General features: G+C 40.2%; 2 protein-coding genes across 2 annotated transcripts; both read right to left on the bottom strand.

Moving 5' to 3' along the window:
- Nucleotides 1-3,010: 3,010 nt before the first annotated feature.
- Nucleotides 3,011-5,131, bottom strand: LOC147612414 (G-type lectin S-receptor-like serine/threonine-protein kinase At1g34300). The gene has a single exon (XM_086783021.1). The coding sequence runs from the start codon at nucleotides 5,129-5,131 to the stop codon at nucleotides 3,173-3,175; it is 1,959 nt and encodes a 652-aa protein (XP_086639147.1). The 3' UTR covers nucleotides 3,011-3,172.
- A 3-nt stretch (nucleotides 5,132-5,134) lies between these two features.
- On the bottom strand, nucleotides 5,135-5,671 carry LOC147612413 (G-type lectin S-receptor-like serine/threonine-protein kinase At1g34300). The gene has a single exon (XM_086782898.1). It carries the CDS (start codon nucleotides 5,669-5,671, stop codon nucleotides 5,135-5,137), a length of 537 nt encoding a protein of 178 aa, XP_086639024.1.
- Between the last annotated feature and the right edge of the window lie 13,927 nt (nucleotides 5,672-19,598).

The following is a 19,598-nucleotide window of genomic DNA, read 5'->3' as shown; positions in this document are numbered from 1 at the left end:
CACCGAAAATGGCATCGAAAATTGCATCAAAAATGACCCCAAAATTACGTAAAAAAAACGGTGGTTTCGGTGGTCCCTCAATTTTCCTTTTTTCGATGGCACCTGTAGGGCCTCGTTCTCTTATAGTGAGAGAGAGAGATGTGTGTGTGTGTATGTGTCATCCTTCTTGTTGTATGTGTGTGTTTGTGCCTGTATGGCCTCGTTCTCTTATAGTGAGAGAGAGTGTATGTGTGTGTGTATCGGTCATCCTCCTCTCTCTCTCTCTCCCCTTCCCTCTCTCTCACACGTATGCCATGCCCTTCTCTTGCACGTGTGTGTGTATGTGTGTGTGTGTTCCTCTATCAATGTGTGTGTGAGTGTGTGTTTTTCTCTCTCTAATTAGGGCTTTCTTTGTGTGTAGGCAATTTGCCAGTGATGCTTGCGAGAGAGCTTCGAGCTAGAGAGGTAAGGAGTTTGAGGCTAGTGGCATAGATTTTGGACACAATAGAGTTACTATCACTACAACCTACATGACATTTTTATACGGCCTCCCTCTTATTGTTTTTTAAGGTCACAACACATATGGCACATCAAAAGGCATCCATGGACACAAATTATTGTTGTCTTTATAGTCGGTAATGAGGGAAGATAAATGTATCTCACATTATTATCACAAGCACGACATTATTGCTTTGGCGCATTATTTTGTACTCCAATGTAAAACAGTAGACCGTATATGTTTCACATACTCATGGCATGCCAAAAAAATACAAGCTCATATTATTGTTATAGGTATTATGGGTAATACACTAAATTAAATCATTTACGAGGTCCTAAGGTTTTTAGACCTATTATTGATATTACTATGTAGTACCTTCACACGAGGCATAACGTAAGTGGAGTATAGGTTAGAATCCTCTCTAGGCTTTATAGCTAAGGGGCCACTAGCGAATTGCAATGAACCAATAGCGTTGGATAGTGAAGGCTTTAGTGGAGGGTTGAAGGTGAAAACAATAGAGGTAAGTGGTAATGGGCAACTTTCAAGCACTTTTTGAGGATGACAATTGGTAAGGTTTAAATCTAATTATGCATACGTATGCTTGTGCTTGTGCACTTGCAAACACCATAAGAATTATACCCAGTGAAACCTTATATTAATTAGACTTCACACGCAACCTTGGACAAAATAAAGGGCATTATTTGAAGCCCAAAATGTATCATAAGCCTATTTTGGGCTTCAAATTTAAGCATTGCCCTCGAGAGTTGGGGGGCCTTGTGAGCACTTGACCTAGCCTCTCTCCTCAACACTAACTCCCATAGCCTTGTCAGCACTTGCCCTCGTGGCATTTTCTCTGTACTTGAATTCTCTCACAGAGGAGCCCCTTTTCCTGATTCGACAGAACACACCCTTGCCCCCTTCGATGTTCATGGGAGGTCTTCCCTCCCCTCTGCATTAACGGCATCTAGTACTGATGGGGGACCTTTATCTAGTTTCGATTATGGTGTTGCTCCTAACATCCAGAGAGAACTAACTTTGCCAAGCCCTCTAACGGCATTTTTGTCGTACCCCTGTTTGCTGAAGGTGCCTATCCACACTGTGGTCTTTTGCAGGCCTCCTTTATCAATCCTTTTTCTGCCCTCTTGCCTCAACAACACCAACTGGCAGACCCTGTTCTGCCCATCCCAACACTAGCACAGCAGCTGCATCCATTTGCACTCTCCTTGTTACATCATCAGCCACCAACCCTGGTGGTCCACGCCTCTTCCAAGAGGCATCCTCAACACCTGCTACAAAAGTTGCACCCTGCATGCAACAGAGCATACATATGCAGAGGCCCATCAGACAAACTCGCCCTCGATTCGGGCTTCCCTAGGCCATGCAACCGCCCACATCTCTATAGCCATTTAAGCCCTGGACGACCACATCCTAGATGCCCTATTACTAAAGCAGGAGACAAAAGAACTTGAAGAACTCAATAAAGGAGGTTTCCCTTGCTACCCTCGTCACACAAACCTCTGAGTGGGCTCTCTTTTTGCAGTCTCACATCATGCAGTTCACGCTATTTTTACTAAAGCCCTCTTCTCAGTCCAAGAAGGGGGGCAACCTACTTCTGGCTTTTCAATAACCTCGATTTCTACTGTTCATGTTGGTACAACCACCTTTTGCAACTGCAAAACAACCAACCACCAGTGACACCCATTGCCATCTTTGCATAATCCCTTGCAAACCCATTGCTCGGTTTTAGAAAGGGGGAATGTTAAGGTGTGGTTTATACCTACCATGCACATATGACATACATGCATACTCATGCATACCAAGCACATGCACATACATGAATTCACCGAACAGTTGTCCATTACAAGATAAGCACTTGTAGCAAACTCTCTACCCTTTATAAGAATTTGTACTTCACAACATTAATACTATCTTGATCTTCATTATTATCCTGTTCTTGTATGTTTCTGTGAATACAGCAGCCATTGCTTATCTTGATCTTCATTATTCTCTTGTTCTTTTATGTTTCTGTGAATACAGCAGCCGTTGCTGCACTCTAACCCCCGCCCCTTCACTATTTCTAACATTAGGACGATCTCGGCACTTGGACAATCTCGGTCAGTGCCGAGAGATTGTTCTGAATCCAAGCTTGGTGTGCTACTGTATTTGCCGTGCCAATGTGGGCTTGTGTTGAGATCTAAGCACTTGGGACACATTTCCATCTTTACTCTGCACGCGAGGTAATTGAGCCCGTTATATTGTCCAATCGCGCCGGTAGGACCGAGTGGATTTTCTCTAGGGCTTGTTATTGCTGATTTTGTCCACCAGTAGACGGCAACATCTACGCTCTACTGCTGCTGTCCGGATCAGAGAAAGCCGTAGGCTTTTCAGAATATGTAAGAAGTCCTAGGCTAATTAGTTCCCTATCGTGAGACCATGTGAGAAATTAGCCTATCTAATTGTATTAACTTAAATCACTTAATCATAGAGACAGAGTACACAGGAAGACAGCTGATCAAGACAGAGAGACAGAGTGCACAGGTAGACAGCTTGAAACTTGTTATTACTTGCTCCGAGAGGGCATATTTATTCTTTACAAGGATGCTACCCTTACCCTTAGGGTGTCGCTTAGTATATTAGATGTGTTGTTTTTTTTCGGTTAATTGAACGTTTATACGTTTATTTCTTTTCGAAGGTTCATTCACACTCACAGGGGTGATGGTGCTCGGCAGAGAAGGGGGAGGGAGGTGGGACCTCTGGTATGGGCAGCATACCTTCCAACATTTGCACCACCTTTCCCATGGGCGGCCTAGCATGGAAGTCTGCCTGGATGCAGGCGAAGGCCACCTTCAGTACGACAGCTGCCTGATTCCAGTCCACAGATACTTCCTCCATTCTGGCATCCACCACCTCCTCCACCTTCTTCCCATATGCCCACATGGGAAAACACCATCTCTCGTTGGTCTCCATCATGGCCGACTCGGTGTACAGATAGTTTCTCCTCCCGCTCACAATCTCCATTATCAGCATCCCGTAGCTGTAGACGTCTGCTTTTGCAGTGATGGGCAGATTGGAAACCCATTCCGGTGCCATGTAACCCCTAGTGCCCCTGATAGTGCTCATCTTCACCGTGTGATCCCGACGGAACAGATAAGCCAGCCCAAAATCCGCCACCTTAGCGCTCATGTAGTGCCTGTCCAGCAGTATGTTCTGTGGCTTGATGTCGCAGTGCAGAATGCAATCCAAGCACTCCTCATGCAAGTAGGTTATGCCCCTTGCTACACCCAAGCAAATCTGGAACCTTGTGCCCCAATCCAATGGATTGATCATCTGGCCTGAATTATTACTGTCGTCAAAAAGTATTTGATCCAGAGAGCCGTTCTCCATGTACTCATACACCAACAACCTGTGGCTGCCCTCTGCACAGAAACCAAGTAGGCGGAGCAAATTGATGTGGTGGATCCTGCCAATAGTTGCGATCTCTGCCCTGAACTGCTTTTCTTCATGCTGTGAAACGCCCTCCAACTGCTTCACTGCCACCACTTTGTCATTCTGCAACTGGCCTTTGTAGACTGTCCCAAAGCCCCCTGCTCCTAGCTTGTGGCTGAAATTTTCTGTTGCAGCTTGGAGCTCCTGATATGAGAACAGTAGAGGAGATCCAGACACATCCTCTAGCTCTTTCTGAAGCTTCATGTACTTTAATTTCCAGCTTCTAGACTTTCCAATCAATACAGCAATAGTAACAACAAAGCAAAAGCCGGCCACTGCTGCAATCCCAACGGTTGAAGCTATGACTACCGCTTGATCTTTAGAGCCACGGCTAACGCCTGGAGTATTGTTGAGATCTGGAATGCTTGATTGTTTTGAGCTTGGGGGTTGCCAGAGGAACTCATGGGAGCTCCAATTAGTTGGAGTGTCCACAATAGTGCTGGGTTCAAGGGGGTCAGAATCAGGGATTTTCAGGAAGGCACGGAGTTGCTGCGACGCTTGGTTGTTGCCATTTTGCACTGGATTCTTCAGCCAGCAGTTGCCGTCTCCGATTTGCCTGTACACAGCAGCCAGACAAGGGCACTGGTCGAAGCACTGCTGCTTGCATTCTTCCTCCGACAAACCTTGCAAATGAGCCAAATCATTGGATGGGAAATCCGTGCCTTCCATCTCTACATACTTGATGCTACTGCTGCAGTTGACGATCTGGTTATTCGGACGGCATCCAGCAGACAGATCCTTGGAATCGATGGCTGAGAAGCCTGGTGGGCAAACGCAAGTGGGTTCCGGCTCATAGATGCATACACCGTAGCTACCACATAGCTGCATGACGCGGGAGCAAACGTTGGAAAAGGCAAGCCAGACGCTATTCCAGTGAGCAGAGGCTTGGTCCCAGCTATACATGCGGAGGTTGCCGTCCACGTCCAGGGTGAGCCTGCGTGCAGACGAATTAGCGCCATGGTCATTAGAAATGAATGTTGAGTTGATTGATGATGGGGAGTTGTAGAGATAGATGTTTCCGAGTGAATCGAACTGGAAGAAGATGGATTGGGCTGGGGTTCCTGGAACCGGCGCCCCCCAGGACCAGTAAACTTCTGGGAAATCGGGGACGTTGACCATGTACTCGGTGTAGGTAAGCTGAAGAACTCCGGAGGTGTCGAAGATCATACTCTACCTTCCGCTGGAAAAGTTGCCGGAGCGCTTTCCGGAAATCAGCTGCATTTTGGAAGTGAAATTCTGGCTTGGGAGGAGGCTATCGGTGGGATGCTGGAAGCTCTGCCAGACATAGCCGGAGCTTATGTTCAGGAGGACGAGGTTGCCGGTGTTCAAGAGCTGGGCGCGGACGACGCCGAGACCGGAGGTGTGGGACGACCAAACAAGAGTGGACGAGTCGGAGAGGAGAAGATCGCCGGAGGCCGAGAGGGTGAGGCTGGCCGAGGCGGAGACTAGTGCATTTTCGCGGTTGGCCACCCACACGGGGTGGCCGTCCGGGGAAACGGCAAAAGAGATGGCCAGGTAGAAGAGATTCGTGGAGTTGGAGTTGGAGCTGGGGCGGAAAGAGAGCATGAAGGCTGAAGAGGAGGAATTTAACGGCCGGGACGATGGGGTAAGAGAGGAGCTCAACTCCAAGGTGTCCTCCGCAGCAACCTGCAATAGCGTACATACGAGAAACACACGCAGCAGCAGCAGCAGCAAGAGCTTCCCCATGGTTCTGCTCCTCCACTCATACAAAGCCATCACTCTATGCACTACCCATCCTCTTCCCTAGGACATCGTGCTCTCTCTCCCCCCCGGTCGACGTGCCCATCCATCCTCTCCCTGCAACTTGCCATTGATAGGTTGCAACAATAGGACTTCATCAACTTGGTGTGTGAAGATGCGGACTTTATCACATGTCATTCATTCAGGTGGATTCTCAAGCTCCATGTATAAAAAGTCTTCATAAATTTGAAAGCCTACCATCCTCCTGCTTGCCATGCTAATAACAGCAAACCTTCTCTCCCCACATCAATCCGAGACGCAACTAGCCTTTAATCGTGATCGAAACCTTGGCAAATATTTTTTTCTGTAACATTTGAAAGGTAAGGTTGAGCACCGCCCTCAACCATCAAGTAATTAATTAATGCCCCAAAAAACATTTGGGACCCATATTATAGGGACTAGGGAGATACTTTCCAATAATAAAAATATTCCATCAAATTTGTACTAGCATCTTTGCCTATTCTATTAGTAAATTTTGATTTTTATTGTAAGTCTCTAAAATTGAAAAATCAAAAAATAAACGTGATGCTTATTGCAAAATGTATCAAAATCACATTCACTTCTTAAATAAATATGCCGATAAACACGTTACAAAAGTTAACAAAAGGACAATCTATGAAATCACATGCACTTCTTAAATAAATATGCCGATAAACACGTTACAAAAGTTAACAAAAGGACAATCTATGAAATCACATGCACTTCTTACAGAACATTCACTTATGAGTATTTTGCTTGCATTTTGTTGCTATCATACTCGAGCCTTTCTACCAAATTCAATTAAACTTGAGTTGTGAAGACTCTAGAATCCTTGGTAAGGCTTTTAACCCTTGATATAAGGGCAAAAAAATATCACCCTTCAAAAGAAAGGCTTATGTAAAATTAGTAAGCATGCCCTTCCAAATTTGAAGGAAGAAATGCTAGTCCATTTCTTCCCTCAAACTAAATAATGGGGTTGCCCCCTTCAAGGGTTGATTATTCAATCATCAACACCATTTGCCGTCATACTTGAGTCTATCTACCCTACTAGTTTCAATTGTCAACCTACCATAAAGTAGGGTCACTATCTACCATATTGGCTTCAATTATCAACATACCATAAACTAGAGCCACTCATTCAAATTGGTAATGTGCGTATAATGTTAGGAAAAATTTATCCTTTTCGTGTATTTTCACATAGCTTAAATATAGAAATAGTAGGAGATTTTGAATATGTTAGTATTTAAATGCATTGATGTGTGGATTTTTCAAGGAAAAACTAGCCAAGGTTAAGACCTCTTCTTGTTTTGATAGGTTTTAAAAAACTTATTTTTCTTAAGCCTCTTTATCTCGACATATGTATGTGTGTGCATATGTGTGCATGTGCATACATGCTTATGTGTGTGTGTGAGAGTTTAGAAAACCAATGTTGTTCTGGCCTAGAGCCAAGTTTGTTATGGCTTGTGTGTGTGCATGCGCGCGCGCGTGTGTGTGTGTGTGTGTGTGAGAGAGAGAGAGAGAGAGAGAGAGAGAGAGAGCCAAGTTTGTTATGGCTTGTGTGTGTAAGTGAGAGAGAGAGAGAGAGAGAGAGAGAGAGAGAGAGAGAGTAGTGGAGGTGGAAAAGGTGAAAGAAAAGTCAACATAAAACATATCAAATAATTCATCTCTTTTTCCAGTCACTCCTTCCGAATAGATTTGTTCATTGCCTTAATAGGAGTATTCTAATGTCAAGAAGTATATTGGATGCTTATTTTCATTTAAGGTCATTAAGGTGCATGGCACATGCACCTTGCCTAGGTCAATTCAAGCTCCCTAAACATTAAATGTAACAAGTCTGGGTAGAGGACCAATATGGAGACCATGGAAAAGTATGAAAATTTTTTTTATAAAGGAATCTACAAATTAAAAATTCAAATATACAAGCCTCTTCTATTTTGAATGTTTTAATAGTGATTGTAAACTTTTATTAGAAATCTCTAAAGTTGAAAATTCATAAGGCCTATTAATTTTATCATTGTTTGAAATATAATTATGATGCTTATTATGAAATTTATCAAAATTACATGTAGTCCTTAATGCAAATTGCTAATGTCTGGGTCTCAAAATTAATAAAAGGATGAAAACAAATAACACCTTTCTCAAGCATATTTCGAAAGAAAAGGATAATCTAAGAAATCACATATTCGCTCATGAGTATTTTGCTTGCATTTTTTTTCTATCATACTCAAGCCTTTCTACCAAATTCAATTAGCCCTAAGACTCTAGAACCCTTCTTAGGTCTTTTAACCCTTGATATAAGGCCATCACAAATTTTACCTTTAAAAATAAAGGCTTTAATATGTAAAATTACTAAGCATGCCCGTCAAAATTATAAGGAAGAAATGCTAATCTTTTTTTTGCCCTCAAACAAAATAATGGGGTTGCCCTTGAAAACAAGGGCTGATTACTCAATCATCAACACCTTTTGCTTGTGTCCTATCATACTTAATTCTATCTACCCTATGTACACAATGGCTTTAATTGTCAACCTACCATAAAGTAGGGCCATTATTGCCAGTTAGTAGTGTGCTCATAATGTTAGGAAAATATTATTCTTTGGTGTGTTTTCACACAGCTCAAATATATTTATAAAATAAAAACAGTTGGAGATTTTGAATATGGTGGTAGTAAAATGCAATGACGTGTAGGTTTTTAAAGGAGAAACTAACAAAGGTTAAGGCCTCTTCTTGTTTTGATCGGTTTAAAAAGACTTTTTCTTCTCAAGCCTCTCTATCTTAGCATATATATGTGTGTGCATGTGCATACATGCGCACTTGTGTGTGTGTGTGTGTGTGTGTGTGTGTGTGTTCTTAAGCCTCTCTATACCAACATATGTATGTGTGTGCATACGTGTGCATGTGTGCATACATGTGTGTGTGTGTGTGTGTGTGTGTGTGTGTGTGTGTGTGTGTGTGTGTGTGCACTTGCTTGTGCATATGTGTGTGTGTGGTTTAGCCTAGAGACAATTTAAAATTTGAAAAGTCATACTCAAAATGGTGGGAGAAGAAAAAAGACACCTTAAAAAATTTCAACTTCTATATTATAGGTAAATTGAAAGTAAGAAGAAAATACATGTTTGAAAAGACCAATTCATGTTCAACCCAAAGAAAAAATTACCATTTCTTGTGTTGAATAAAGGAAATACTTGTTTAATCTTATCAGTTCTTGCCTAACCCATTATGAAAAGGATTAATGTAAGGTTTAGAAATATGGGTTTCCTAAACACGAGAGAGAGAGAAAGAGAGAGAGAGAGAGAGAGTTTGTGGATGGAATAAAATGTACAATGTCATTCAAGTAGAATACCTTTATTACAAGGTAGCACATGGCCAGTAGGCATGCCTCCAAAGCAAACACGAGAGAGAGAGAGAGAGAGAGAGAGTTTGTGGATGGAATAAAATGTACAATGTCATTCAAGTAGAATACCTTTATTACAAGGTAGCACATGGCCAGTAGGCATGCCTCCAAAGCAAACATGAGAGGTCACTCACCATAAGTTGCCATGCATAGATCCCTTTTGTTACACCACCACATAGTCTTGGCTTGACTTGAGTATTTGGCCACCTCGTTTTCATCCACATAGTCTTGGCTTGACTTGAGTATTTGGTAACCTCGTTTTCATCCACATAGTCTTGGCTTGACTTGATTATTTGGTCACCTCATTTTCATCCATATAGCCTTGTCTTGACTTGATTATTTGGTCACCTCATTTTCATCCCCATAGTCTTGGCCTAACTTGGCTATTTGCTCACGTCATTTTCACCCATATAGTCTTTGCTTGACTCATTTTCAATGTTGATCTTTTTCTTATTTTTCTTTTTGAGCTTCCTTGTTTTCGTTCATCTCCTCCTTGTTTTTTATATAAACTTTAGAGAAACATCATTTATTTGGAGAAAGGATTTGCATAAAATACGATGACTCCATTTTCCAAGGTTGGTAAGGAGTGAATAATCTTGTTTATTAAAGGGGGAAAGGGGAGAGACAAAGAAACTAATATTAACATCTACAAAAGGCCAAAATAGCCTATGGACCAAATAAGAAGTAAAAGGCCATGTCGATTTTGAGCTAAATCTACGATTCAGAAGAGAAAACATACATTCTACCAACCAACAAGTAAATTTGTAATAGCTGCATTTTGGAAGTGAAATTCTGGCTTGGGAGGAGGCTATCGGTGGGATGCTGGAAGTTGGAGTTGGAGTTGGAGTTGGGGCAAAAAGAGAGCATGAAGGCTGAAGAGGAGGAATTTAACGGCCGGGACGATGGGGTAAGAGAGGAGCTCAACTGCAACCTGCAATAGCGTACATATGAGCTTCCCCATGGTTCTGCTCCTCCACTCTTACAAAGCCATCACTCTCTGCACTACCCATCCTCTTCCCTAGGTCATCGTGCTCTCTCTCCCGCCCCCCCTGGTCGACGTGCCCATCCATCCTCTCCGTGTGCAACTTGCCATTGATAGGTTGCAACAATAGGACTTTATCAACTTGGTGTGTGAAGATGCGAACTTTATCACATGTCATTGAGGTGGATTCTCAAGCTCCATGTATAAAAAGTCTTCATGAATCTGAAGATTTTATATTCACTCACACCCTATATATATTCACCTCACGGGCCCTAATTAATTATTGTCGCGTCGCGTGCCCGCCATTCTTTGACCAGCCTACTATCCTCATGCTTGCCTGCCGTTCTCTGACTAGCCTACCATCCTCATGCTTGCCATGCTAATAACAACAAACCTTCTCTCCCCACATCAATCCGAGAAGCCAAGTAAACACTCCAAAAACGAAGCAACTAGATACAACCGCCTTCAATCGTGATCGAAACCTCGGCAAATATTTTTTTCTGTAACATTTGAAAGGTAAGGGTGAGCACCGCCCTCAACCATCAAGAAATTAATGCCCCAAAAAACTTTTGGGACCCATATTATAGGGACTAGGGAGATCCTTTCCAATAATAAAAATATTCAATCAAATTTGTACTAGCATCTTTGATTTTTATTGTAAGTCTCTAAATTTGAAAAATCAAAAAATAAACGTGATGCTTATTTCAAAATGTATCAAAATCACATTCACTTCTTAAATAAATATGCCAATAAACATGTTACAAAAGTTAACAAAAGGACAATCTATGAAATCACGTGCACTTTTTACAGAACATTCACTTATGAGTATTTTGCTTGCATTGTGTTGCTATCATACTCAAGCCTTTCTACCAAATTCAATTAAACCTGAGTTGTGAAGACTCTGGAATCCTTGTTAGGACTTTTAACCCTTGATATAAGGGAAAAAATTTTCACCCTTCAAAAGAAAGGCTTCAATATGTAAAATTAGTAAGCATGCCCTTCCAAATTTGAAGGAAGAAATGTTGGTCCATTTTTCCCCTCAAATGAAATAATGGGTTGCCCTTCAAAACCAAGGGCTTATTATTCAATCATCAACACCTTTTGCCATCATACTTGAGTCTATCTACCCTAGGTCCTACTAGTTTCAATTGCCAACCTACCATAAAGTAGGGTCACTATCTACCATATTGGCTTCAATTATCAACATACCATAAACTAGAGCCACTAATTCCAATTGGTAATGTGCGTATAATGTTAGGAAAAATTTATCCTTTCGTGTAGCTTAAATATAGAAACAATAGGGGATTTTGAATATGTTAGTATTTAAATGCATTGATGTGTGGATTTTTCAAGGAAAAACTAGCCAAGGTTAAGACCTCTTCTTGTTTTGATAGGTTTTAAAAAACTTATTTTTCTTAAGCCTCTTTATCTCGACATATGTATGTGTGTGCATATGTGTGCATGTGCATACATGCTTATGTGTGTGTGAGAGAGTTTAGAAAACCAATGTTTATGATAATGATATCAATTATGATAATTATCATAATTATGATGCTTATTAGACAATTTAAAATTTGAAAAGTCATACTCAAAATGGTGGGAGAAGAAAAAAGACACCTTAAAAAATTTCAACTTCTATATTATCGTTAGTTGAAAATAAGAAGAAATTACATTTTTGAAATGACCAATTCATGTTCAACCCAAAGAAAAAATTGCCATTTCTTGTGTTGAATAAAGGAAATACTTGTTTAAACTTGTCACTTCTTGCCTAACCCATTATGAAAAGGATTAATGTAAGGTTTAGAAAGATGGGTTTAATGACCAATTCATGTTCAACCCAAAGATAAAATTGCAATTTCTTGTGTTGAATAAAGGAAATACTTGTTTAAACTTGTCAGTTCTTGCCTAACCCATTATGAAAAGGATTAATGTAAGGTTTAGAGAGAGAGAGAGAGAGAGAGAGAGAGAGAGAGAGAGAGAGAGAGAGAGAATTTGTGGATGGAATAAAATGTACAATGTCATTCAAGTAGAATACCTTTATTTCAAGGTAGCACATGGCCAGTAGGCATGGCTCCAAAGCAAACATGAGAGGTCACTCACCATAAGTTACCATGCATAGATCCCTTTTGTTACACCACCACATAGTCTTGGCTTGACTTGAGTATTTGGCCACCTCGTTTTCATCCACATAGTCTTGGCTTGACATGAGTATTTGGTAACCTCGTTTTCATCAACATAGTCTTGGCTTGACTTGATTATTTGGTCACCTCGTTTTCATCCATATAGAGGCCTAACTTGATTATTTGCTCACGTCATTTTCATCCATATAGTCTTTGCTTGACTCATTTTCAATGTTGATCTTTTTCTTATTTTTCTTTTTGAGCTTCCTTGTTTTAGTTCATCTCCTCCTTGTTTTTGATATAAACTTTAGAGAAACATCATTCATTTGGAGAAAGGATTTGCATAAAATACGATGACTCCATTTTCCAAGGTTGGTAAGGAGTGAATAATCTTGTTTATTAAAGGGGGACAGGGGAGAGACAAAGAAACTAATATTAACATCTACAAAAGGCCAAAATAGCCTATGGACCAAATAAGAAGTAAAAGGTGTTAAAATTAGAGCAATGTGGTGAGCTATGAGTGGATCAAATGCTAGAATCAACATTAATAAAGTGAGTAGATGATAATTAAGATGTGATTAGTGAGTAATTAACTAATAGCTTAATGTAGACATGGATAATCAAAAACCAGCAAATTCTCATTAGGCCAATGCCTCAATTTATAGTGTTTACATCCAAGCATCAAATCCCACTGATTTCTCCTTGATTCACTCCCTCTTTTGCTTGATTCTCTCCACCTCTTCACTTTTCCCAGAATATCTCCCAAAATATCTCCACACTTCCTAAATCTTCTCATGCTACCCTTTATTCTCTCCCAATAGATTCTTCTCACCTTTTCACAGGTTCTCTCACATTTACACATCCTCTTTTACAGCCTCTAACCAAGGGCTTGTTCCCGCACACACCCTATTCACTTGTATATTTCAACACCTCCCCTCAAGTGAATACTCCTAGATTACCTAGACCCTATACCAAGTTTTCCTCTTACTTGATAGTCCGCGACCAGTGTCTAGCACACCTCCCCTCAAGTTAACTTAGCACACCTGGACCGTGTACCAAGTTTTTCTCTTACTTGATAGCCCGCGACCAGTGCCTCAAGTCCCTAAACTCATAGCCCTTGACACACACTCTCTCTTTCTCTGTGTCCAAGGCTACTACAAGTGCCCGCGACCTTGACTAAAGTGCTCACACATACATCTACCATGTGGCCTACATCATCGATGGCTGAGAGGTGGTTTTACTTTGTTGGGGCAGGTTACATTGGGTTGTGGGGTTTCTCTCTCTCTCTCTCTCTCAGAAAAGATGATCCGACTCCACTTCCTTTGGAGCCTCCATGAAGTTTGTTGATGTCGTTCCTTCTCCACTGGGTTCACTGTAGCAGTCTCTTGCCATGTGTCCTTGCTTTCCACAGTTGTGGCAAGTGAAGGTCCTTCCTCCTACTCTGCCTCTTCCTCGTCCTTCGTCCTCGAGAGAATCCTCCTCGAGTGAAGAATGCTTTTTCTTCTCCTGCTGCTGCTGAGTCGAGCCATTTCTTCTCTTTGCCTCTGCTCTATTGCTCTAGTAGAGCTCCTTCTATCTCGTGTAGCTTCAATTCAGGTACATTCTTTAGTGTTGCTACAATATTTTCATATTCACCTTTGTCCACACTCTTCAGAAGCACTGCTAGTGTCTCATCATCTTCTACCTTTTTGCCAATAGCTACCAGCTGTTGCTTAATGCTTTTATATCTGTTCAAGTGTGTGATTAAAGGTTCACTTTCCTTCATATCCAATTTGTAGAATTGCATTAACAGATTTATCTTTGAATTTTTAGCTTGTGTGCCAAATAATTTATTGAGTTCATCCCATGCATCTTTTGCCCATTGTATCCCTGTTATGTGATGAATGATTTCATCATTTGAACTGAGTGCAATAAGTCCCAATGCTTTTCATTCCTGCTCTTCCACTCATTTTCCCCTCTCGCCTCCGGGCATTCATCTCTTTCCTCAACTAGCCCCCACAGATTTTTCCTCATGAGCAAATACATGGTTTTTGTCTGCCATGTGTAAAATTGCTCCCCATTAAATTTGGCTATTTCTTATGATGTACTCATGACGATGTGAAGGGGGTCTTACCTCTTGATCCAATTTCAAGATTCAAGGGCAGTGTCTACCCTTTTACAACTCAATGATCTCATGTTTAAGAGATGATTACAACAAATTTATCAGCATATAATCACCAGAAATTACATTAAATCAAGGGTAACCAATTTGTACGGAATGGTTGGAGTATCAAACCAACTCCGAATTGTAATCTGAAGTTATAGGGATCTGTATCAGATACCTAATGGTTAAGACTTGAGTATTTGGTAACCTCGTTTTCATCCACATAGTCTTGGCTTGACTTGATTATTTGGTCACCTCGTTTTCATCCATATAGCCTTGTCTTGACTTGATTATTTGGTCACCTCATTTTCATCCCCATAGTCTTGGCCTAACTTGATTATTTGCTCATGTCATTTTCATCCATATAGTCTTTGCTTGACTCATTTTCAATGTTGATCTTTTTCTTATTTTTCTTTTTGAGCTTCCTTGTTTTAGTTCATCTCCTCCTTGTTTTTGATATAAAATTTAGAGAAACATCATTCATTTGGAGATTTGCATAAAATACGATGACTCCATTTTCCAAGGTTGGTAGGGAGTGAATAATCTTGTTTATTAAAGGGGGAAAGGGGAGAGACAAAGAAACTAATATTAACATCTGCAAAAGGCCAAAATAGGCTATGGACCAAATAAGAAGTAAGAGTCCATGTCGATTTTGAGCTAAATCTACGATTCAGAAGAGAAAACGTACATTCTACCAACCAACAAGTAAATTTGTATAATGAGCATCAAGTACATGCACCTTTGCTATTTATTTATTGAGTTTTCAATAGGTATTGGCTTGGGTTTTTATTACATTTATAAAAAACCTCAATGAGCATTTAACCTATCAACTTGCCTTCTTTGTGAGTTTCTTTGACCAATTTTGTACTTTTCTTTTGAGATTCATTAGGGTGAATCCCTCAATAATCCAAATCTTTGTAGATATTTGTGTAGCCTTATATTTGTTTCATTGTTTTAGGACCCCCAATCTTATCATCCTTGAAATGATAAGTTATTATTGCATGACTACCCCACTTTGAAGTTGAGCTCCCAAATAGTCACATGTAATTGCTCACCTAAGTAATCCTAATCTTCATCGATGTACAATGCATCATGTAAACTACTGAGGGGGAGAGAGAGAGAGAGAGAGAGAGAGAGAGAGAGAGAGAGAGGAGTATAAATAGAGTCATATTAACATCTATGGAGGCCAAATATGACCTACAAGAGCAAAACAAATGTAGTACATCAGTCTATGGACTGAGAGTCCAATAAGAGCCATGAGGCTTACAAGGAAAAATAATAATTATAGTAGCATTGGCTTCTACTAAAGCTTCGCTAGAGAGAGAGAGAGAGAGAGAGAGAGAGAGAGAGTAGTGGAGGTGGAAAAGATGAAAGAAAAGTCAACAAAAAATGTAGCAAATAATTCATCTCTTTTTCCACTCACTCCTACCTAATAGATTTGTTCACTGTCTTAATAAGAGTCTTTTAATGTCAAGAAGTATACTAGATGCCTATTTTCATTCAAGGTCATTAAGGTGCATGGCACATGCACCTTGCAAGCCTAGGTGATTTGGTGGATTCTCAAGTTTCATGAACATTAAAGGTAAAAAGTCTGGGTAGAGGACTAATATGGAGACCATGGAAACAGTATGAAAACTTATTTCCTTTAAACGAATCTACAAATTAAAAATTCAAATATACAAGCCTCTTTTATTTTGAATGTTTTAATAGTGATTGTAAACTTTTATTAGAAGTCTCTAAAGTTGAAAAGTCATAGGGCCTATTAATTTAATCATTGTTTGAATGATAATTATGATGCTTATTATCAAATTTATCAAAATTACGTGCACTCCTTAAAGAAAATTGCTAATGTGTAGGTCTTAAAACTAATAAAAGGATGAAAGCATATAACACCTTTCTTAAAAGAAATATGCTAGTAAATAGGTTACAAAGTTACCAAAAGGATAATCTAAGAAGTCACACATTTGCTCATGAGTATTTTGCTTGCATTTTTTGCTATCATACTCAAGGCTTTCTACCAAATTCAATGAGCCCTGAGACTGTCGAACCCTTCTTAGGGTGTTAAGGCTCACCCTAACCCTCCTTGAAACACATCCAAAAAGATTACATGGTGAACCGCAACTATCGTGAGGATATTTCCAATGGTCGAGCTCGTTACCCTTGAGGTCTCCAAGCTCTACAACTCCTTGAGAAGCGATTCCACCGCACCTCCCACGAGCATTGTCACACCGCCGTGTTGCACTATCGGTACTCGCCCTCCTCTCACCTCACTTCACTCACACACACTCATTAGCATGCATTAGGGAGGAGAGAGATTAGCCAAGAGGATTAGCAAGAGCAAGACTCAATTGCACAATGGGAGAGTATGTTGTATGTTGAGAGATATTCACTTATATACATGGCCATAAGTGTTCACACTCACTTAAATTGTGGCTGGTCGGGCACTTTAGGCTCATAAGAGGCCTAATGCGCTTCATCCTAACTTGCTACCACATGTTTTTGAAGTGGGAATCACCATTATTACTCAGTCACACCATTACGGGCGCCCGTCCGAGTTGTAGCTTTGGACACCATTGCTTTATATCTTGAATGTATGACCCTTTGGTGTAGCTATCGTGACTCTTTTATGTAACATAATGGCGGTAGCTCTTGCTAACCCTAGAATTGGGTTAGCATAGGGCTTTTAACCCTTGATATAAGGGCATCATAAATTTTACCTTTAAAAAGAAAGGCTTTAATATGTAAAATTAGTAAGTGTGCCCTTCTAAATGATAAGCCGGGAAGAAATGCTAATCCATTTTTTACCCTCAAATGAAATGATGGGGTTGCCCTTGAAAACCAAGGGCTTGTTACTCAATCATGAACACCTTTTTCTCATGTCTTATCATACTTAAGTCTATCTACCCTACACTGGCTTCAATTGTCAACCTACCATAAAGTAGGGCCACTATTGCGAGTTATAGTGTGCATATAATGCTAGGAAAAAATTATCCTTTGTTGTATTTTTACATAGATCAAATATATTTATAAAGTAAAATCAGTTTGAGATTTTGAATATGGTAGTAGTTAAATACATTGACGTGTTACAGTAGTTTTTTAAAGGAGAAACTAGCCAAGGTTGAGGCCTCTTCTTATTTTGATAGTTTCTTAAACACTTTTTTTTTCTTAAGTCTCTCTATCATAGCATATATATGTGTGTGCATGTGTGTGTGCACGTGCATACATGCACACGCGCGCGCATGTGTGTGTGTGTGTGTGTGTTCTTAAGCCTCTCTATCTCAACATATGTATATGTGTGCATACGTGTGTGTGGGGGGGTTTAGAAAACACAAGTTTGTTTTAGCCTAGAACACCATATTAGATAATTTGGGAAAAATCCCATTCCCATTTGAAAAATGGGATCATGGTGAACTTGTCCAAAATTTTATCAAAACCCCCTCATGTGACATATCATTGGAAAGATCTTGAAGAGTTGAATCTAGATACACAATCTTTGACAAATTTGGAGTTGGCATGTTTAAGATATATCCAAAATTAAATGGAGTGATTGATTCCCAAAATATGAGATTTTTACTAAATTATCTAATATTGACTTCTAGATCCAATTTGAAATTTGAAAAATCGTATGCAAAATGGTGGGAGAAGAAAAAAGACCTCTTAAAAATTTCAACTTTCTATTATAATTGTGTGAAAGTAAGAAGAAAATACATGTTTGAAATGACCAATTCATTTTCAGCCCAAAGAAAAAATTTCCATTTCTTGTGTTGAATACAGGAAATATTTATTTAAATTGGTCAGTTCTTACCGAATCCATAATAAAAAGGATTAATGTAAGGTTTAGAAAGATGGGTTTCCTAAACAAGAGAGAGAGAGAGAGAGAGAGAGAGAGAGAGAGAGAGAGAGCATGTGTGGATGGAATAAAATGTGCAATGTCATTTGTAAAAAACCTTTATTACAAGGTAGCACATGGTCAGTAGGCATACCTCCAAAACATACATGAAAGGTCACTCATGTATGCAAGATTACCTTTATTTACGAGGTAGCACATGGCCAGTAGGCATGTCTCCAAAGCATACATGAGAGGTAACTCACCATAAGATGACACACATAGATCCCTTTTGTTACACCACCACATAGTATTGTCTTCTTTTCATCCCCATAGTCTTGTCTTGACTTGTTTATTTGGTCATTTCGTTTTCATCCACATAGTCTTGGCTTGACTTGATTATTTGGTCACCTCGTTTTAGTCCCCATAGTCTTGGCTTGATTTAATTATTTGCTCACCTCATTTTCATCCACAGTCTTAGCTTGACTCATTTTCAATGTTGATCTTTTTCTTATTTTTCTTTTTGAGCTTCCTTGTTTTAGTTCATCTCCTCCTTGTTTTTGATATAAACTTTAGAGAAACATCATTCATTTGGAGAAAGGATTTGGTAATTCAAGGATAACAGTGAAGTTAATTGAAGTTAATGGTGATGACAACCAACCTTTGGTAATTCAAGGCTAACAGTGAAGTCAATTGAAGTTAATGGTGATGACAACCAACCTTTATAAATCCCAAAAGATGCCCACATTACTGGCAATCAATCCCAATCAAGAATCAGTAGCGTAGCTTGGACAACGAAGGCTTTAGTGGAGAGTTGAAGATGAAAACAATAGAGGTAGGTGGTGATGGGCAACTCTCGAGCACTTTTTGAGGATGACAATTGGTAAGGTTTAAATCTAATTATGCATACGTGTGCTTCTGCACGTGCACGTGCAAACACCATAAGGCTTATACCTAGTGAAACCTTACAACTCAGATTTATGCTTCATATTGATGCTTTTATATATTGATTAGAGTTCACACTTGCAACCTTGGACAAAATAACGGGCATTATTAGAAGCCCAAAATGTATCAAGCCAATTTTGGGCTTCAAATTTAAGGACAACCTCTCTCGGTGCACCGGTGAAGCCCCGCGACTACCCAAGGAATCCTTTCATTATGCCCCACGTGGCCCTGCTGATCACTACCATGAAGCCCTGCTATGCTCCATGCCATTGCCCCCTACGATGCCCCGCCCCTCTCAAAACGGCGCAAACATGGCAACGACAGGGGCCCAATATGCGATCCGCCTTCACGTGGCGGGCCCTGAACTTAGGCCTAGCAAGGACTAAGATGAGACTAAGATCAAGAGCTCCCATGTTAGGGCATGGGAGAGTGTTAGTGACGTGTGTGCATGCGTAGTGGTATCATGTTGTGCGTTTTTTCTCTGT

This window comes from Cibotium barometz, chromosome 45 (assembly GCF_041138505.1).
Source record: "Cibotium barometz isolate CiBa-2024 chromosome 45, ASM4113850v1, whole genome shotgun sequence".
In the NCBI taxonomy this organism is placed as follows: Eukaryota; Viridiplantae; Streptophyta; class Polypodiopsida; order Cyatheales; family Cibotiaceae; genus Cibotium; species Cibotium barometz.
Note: the sequence above shows the minus strand (reverse complement) of the source record. Positions and strands in the feature narration are given on the sequence as shown.

Coding starts and splice junctions, on each gene's coding strand:
- LOC147612414 (XM_086783021.1), bottom strand. CDS start 5,131: ATGATCTTCGACACCTCCGGAGTTCTTCAGCTTACCTACACCGAGTAC.
- LOC147612413 (XM_086782898.1), bottom strand. CDS start 5,671: ATGGGGAAGCTCTTGCTGCTGCTGCTGCTGCGTGTGTTTCTCGTATGT.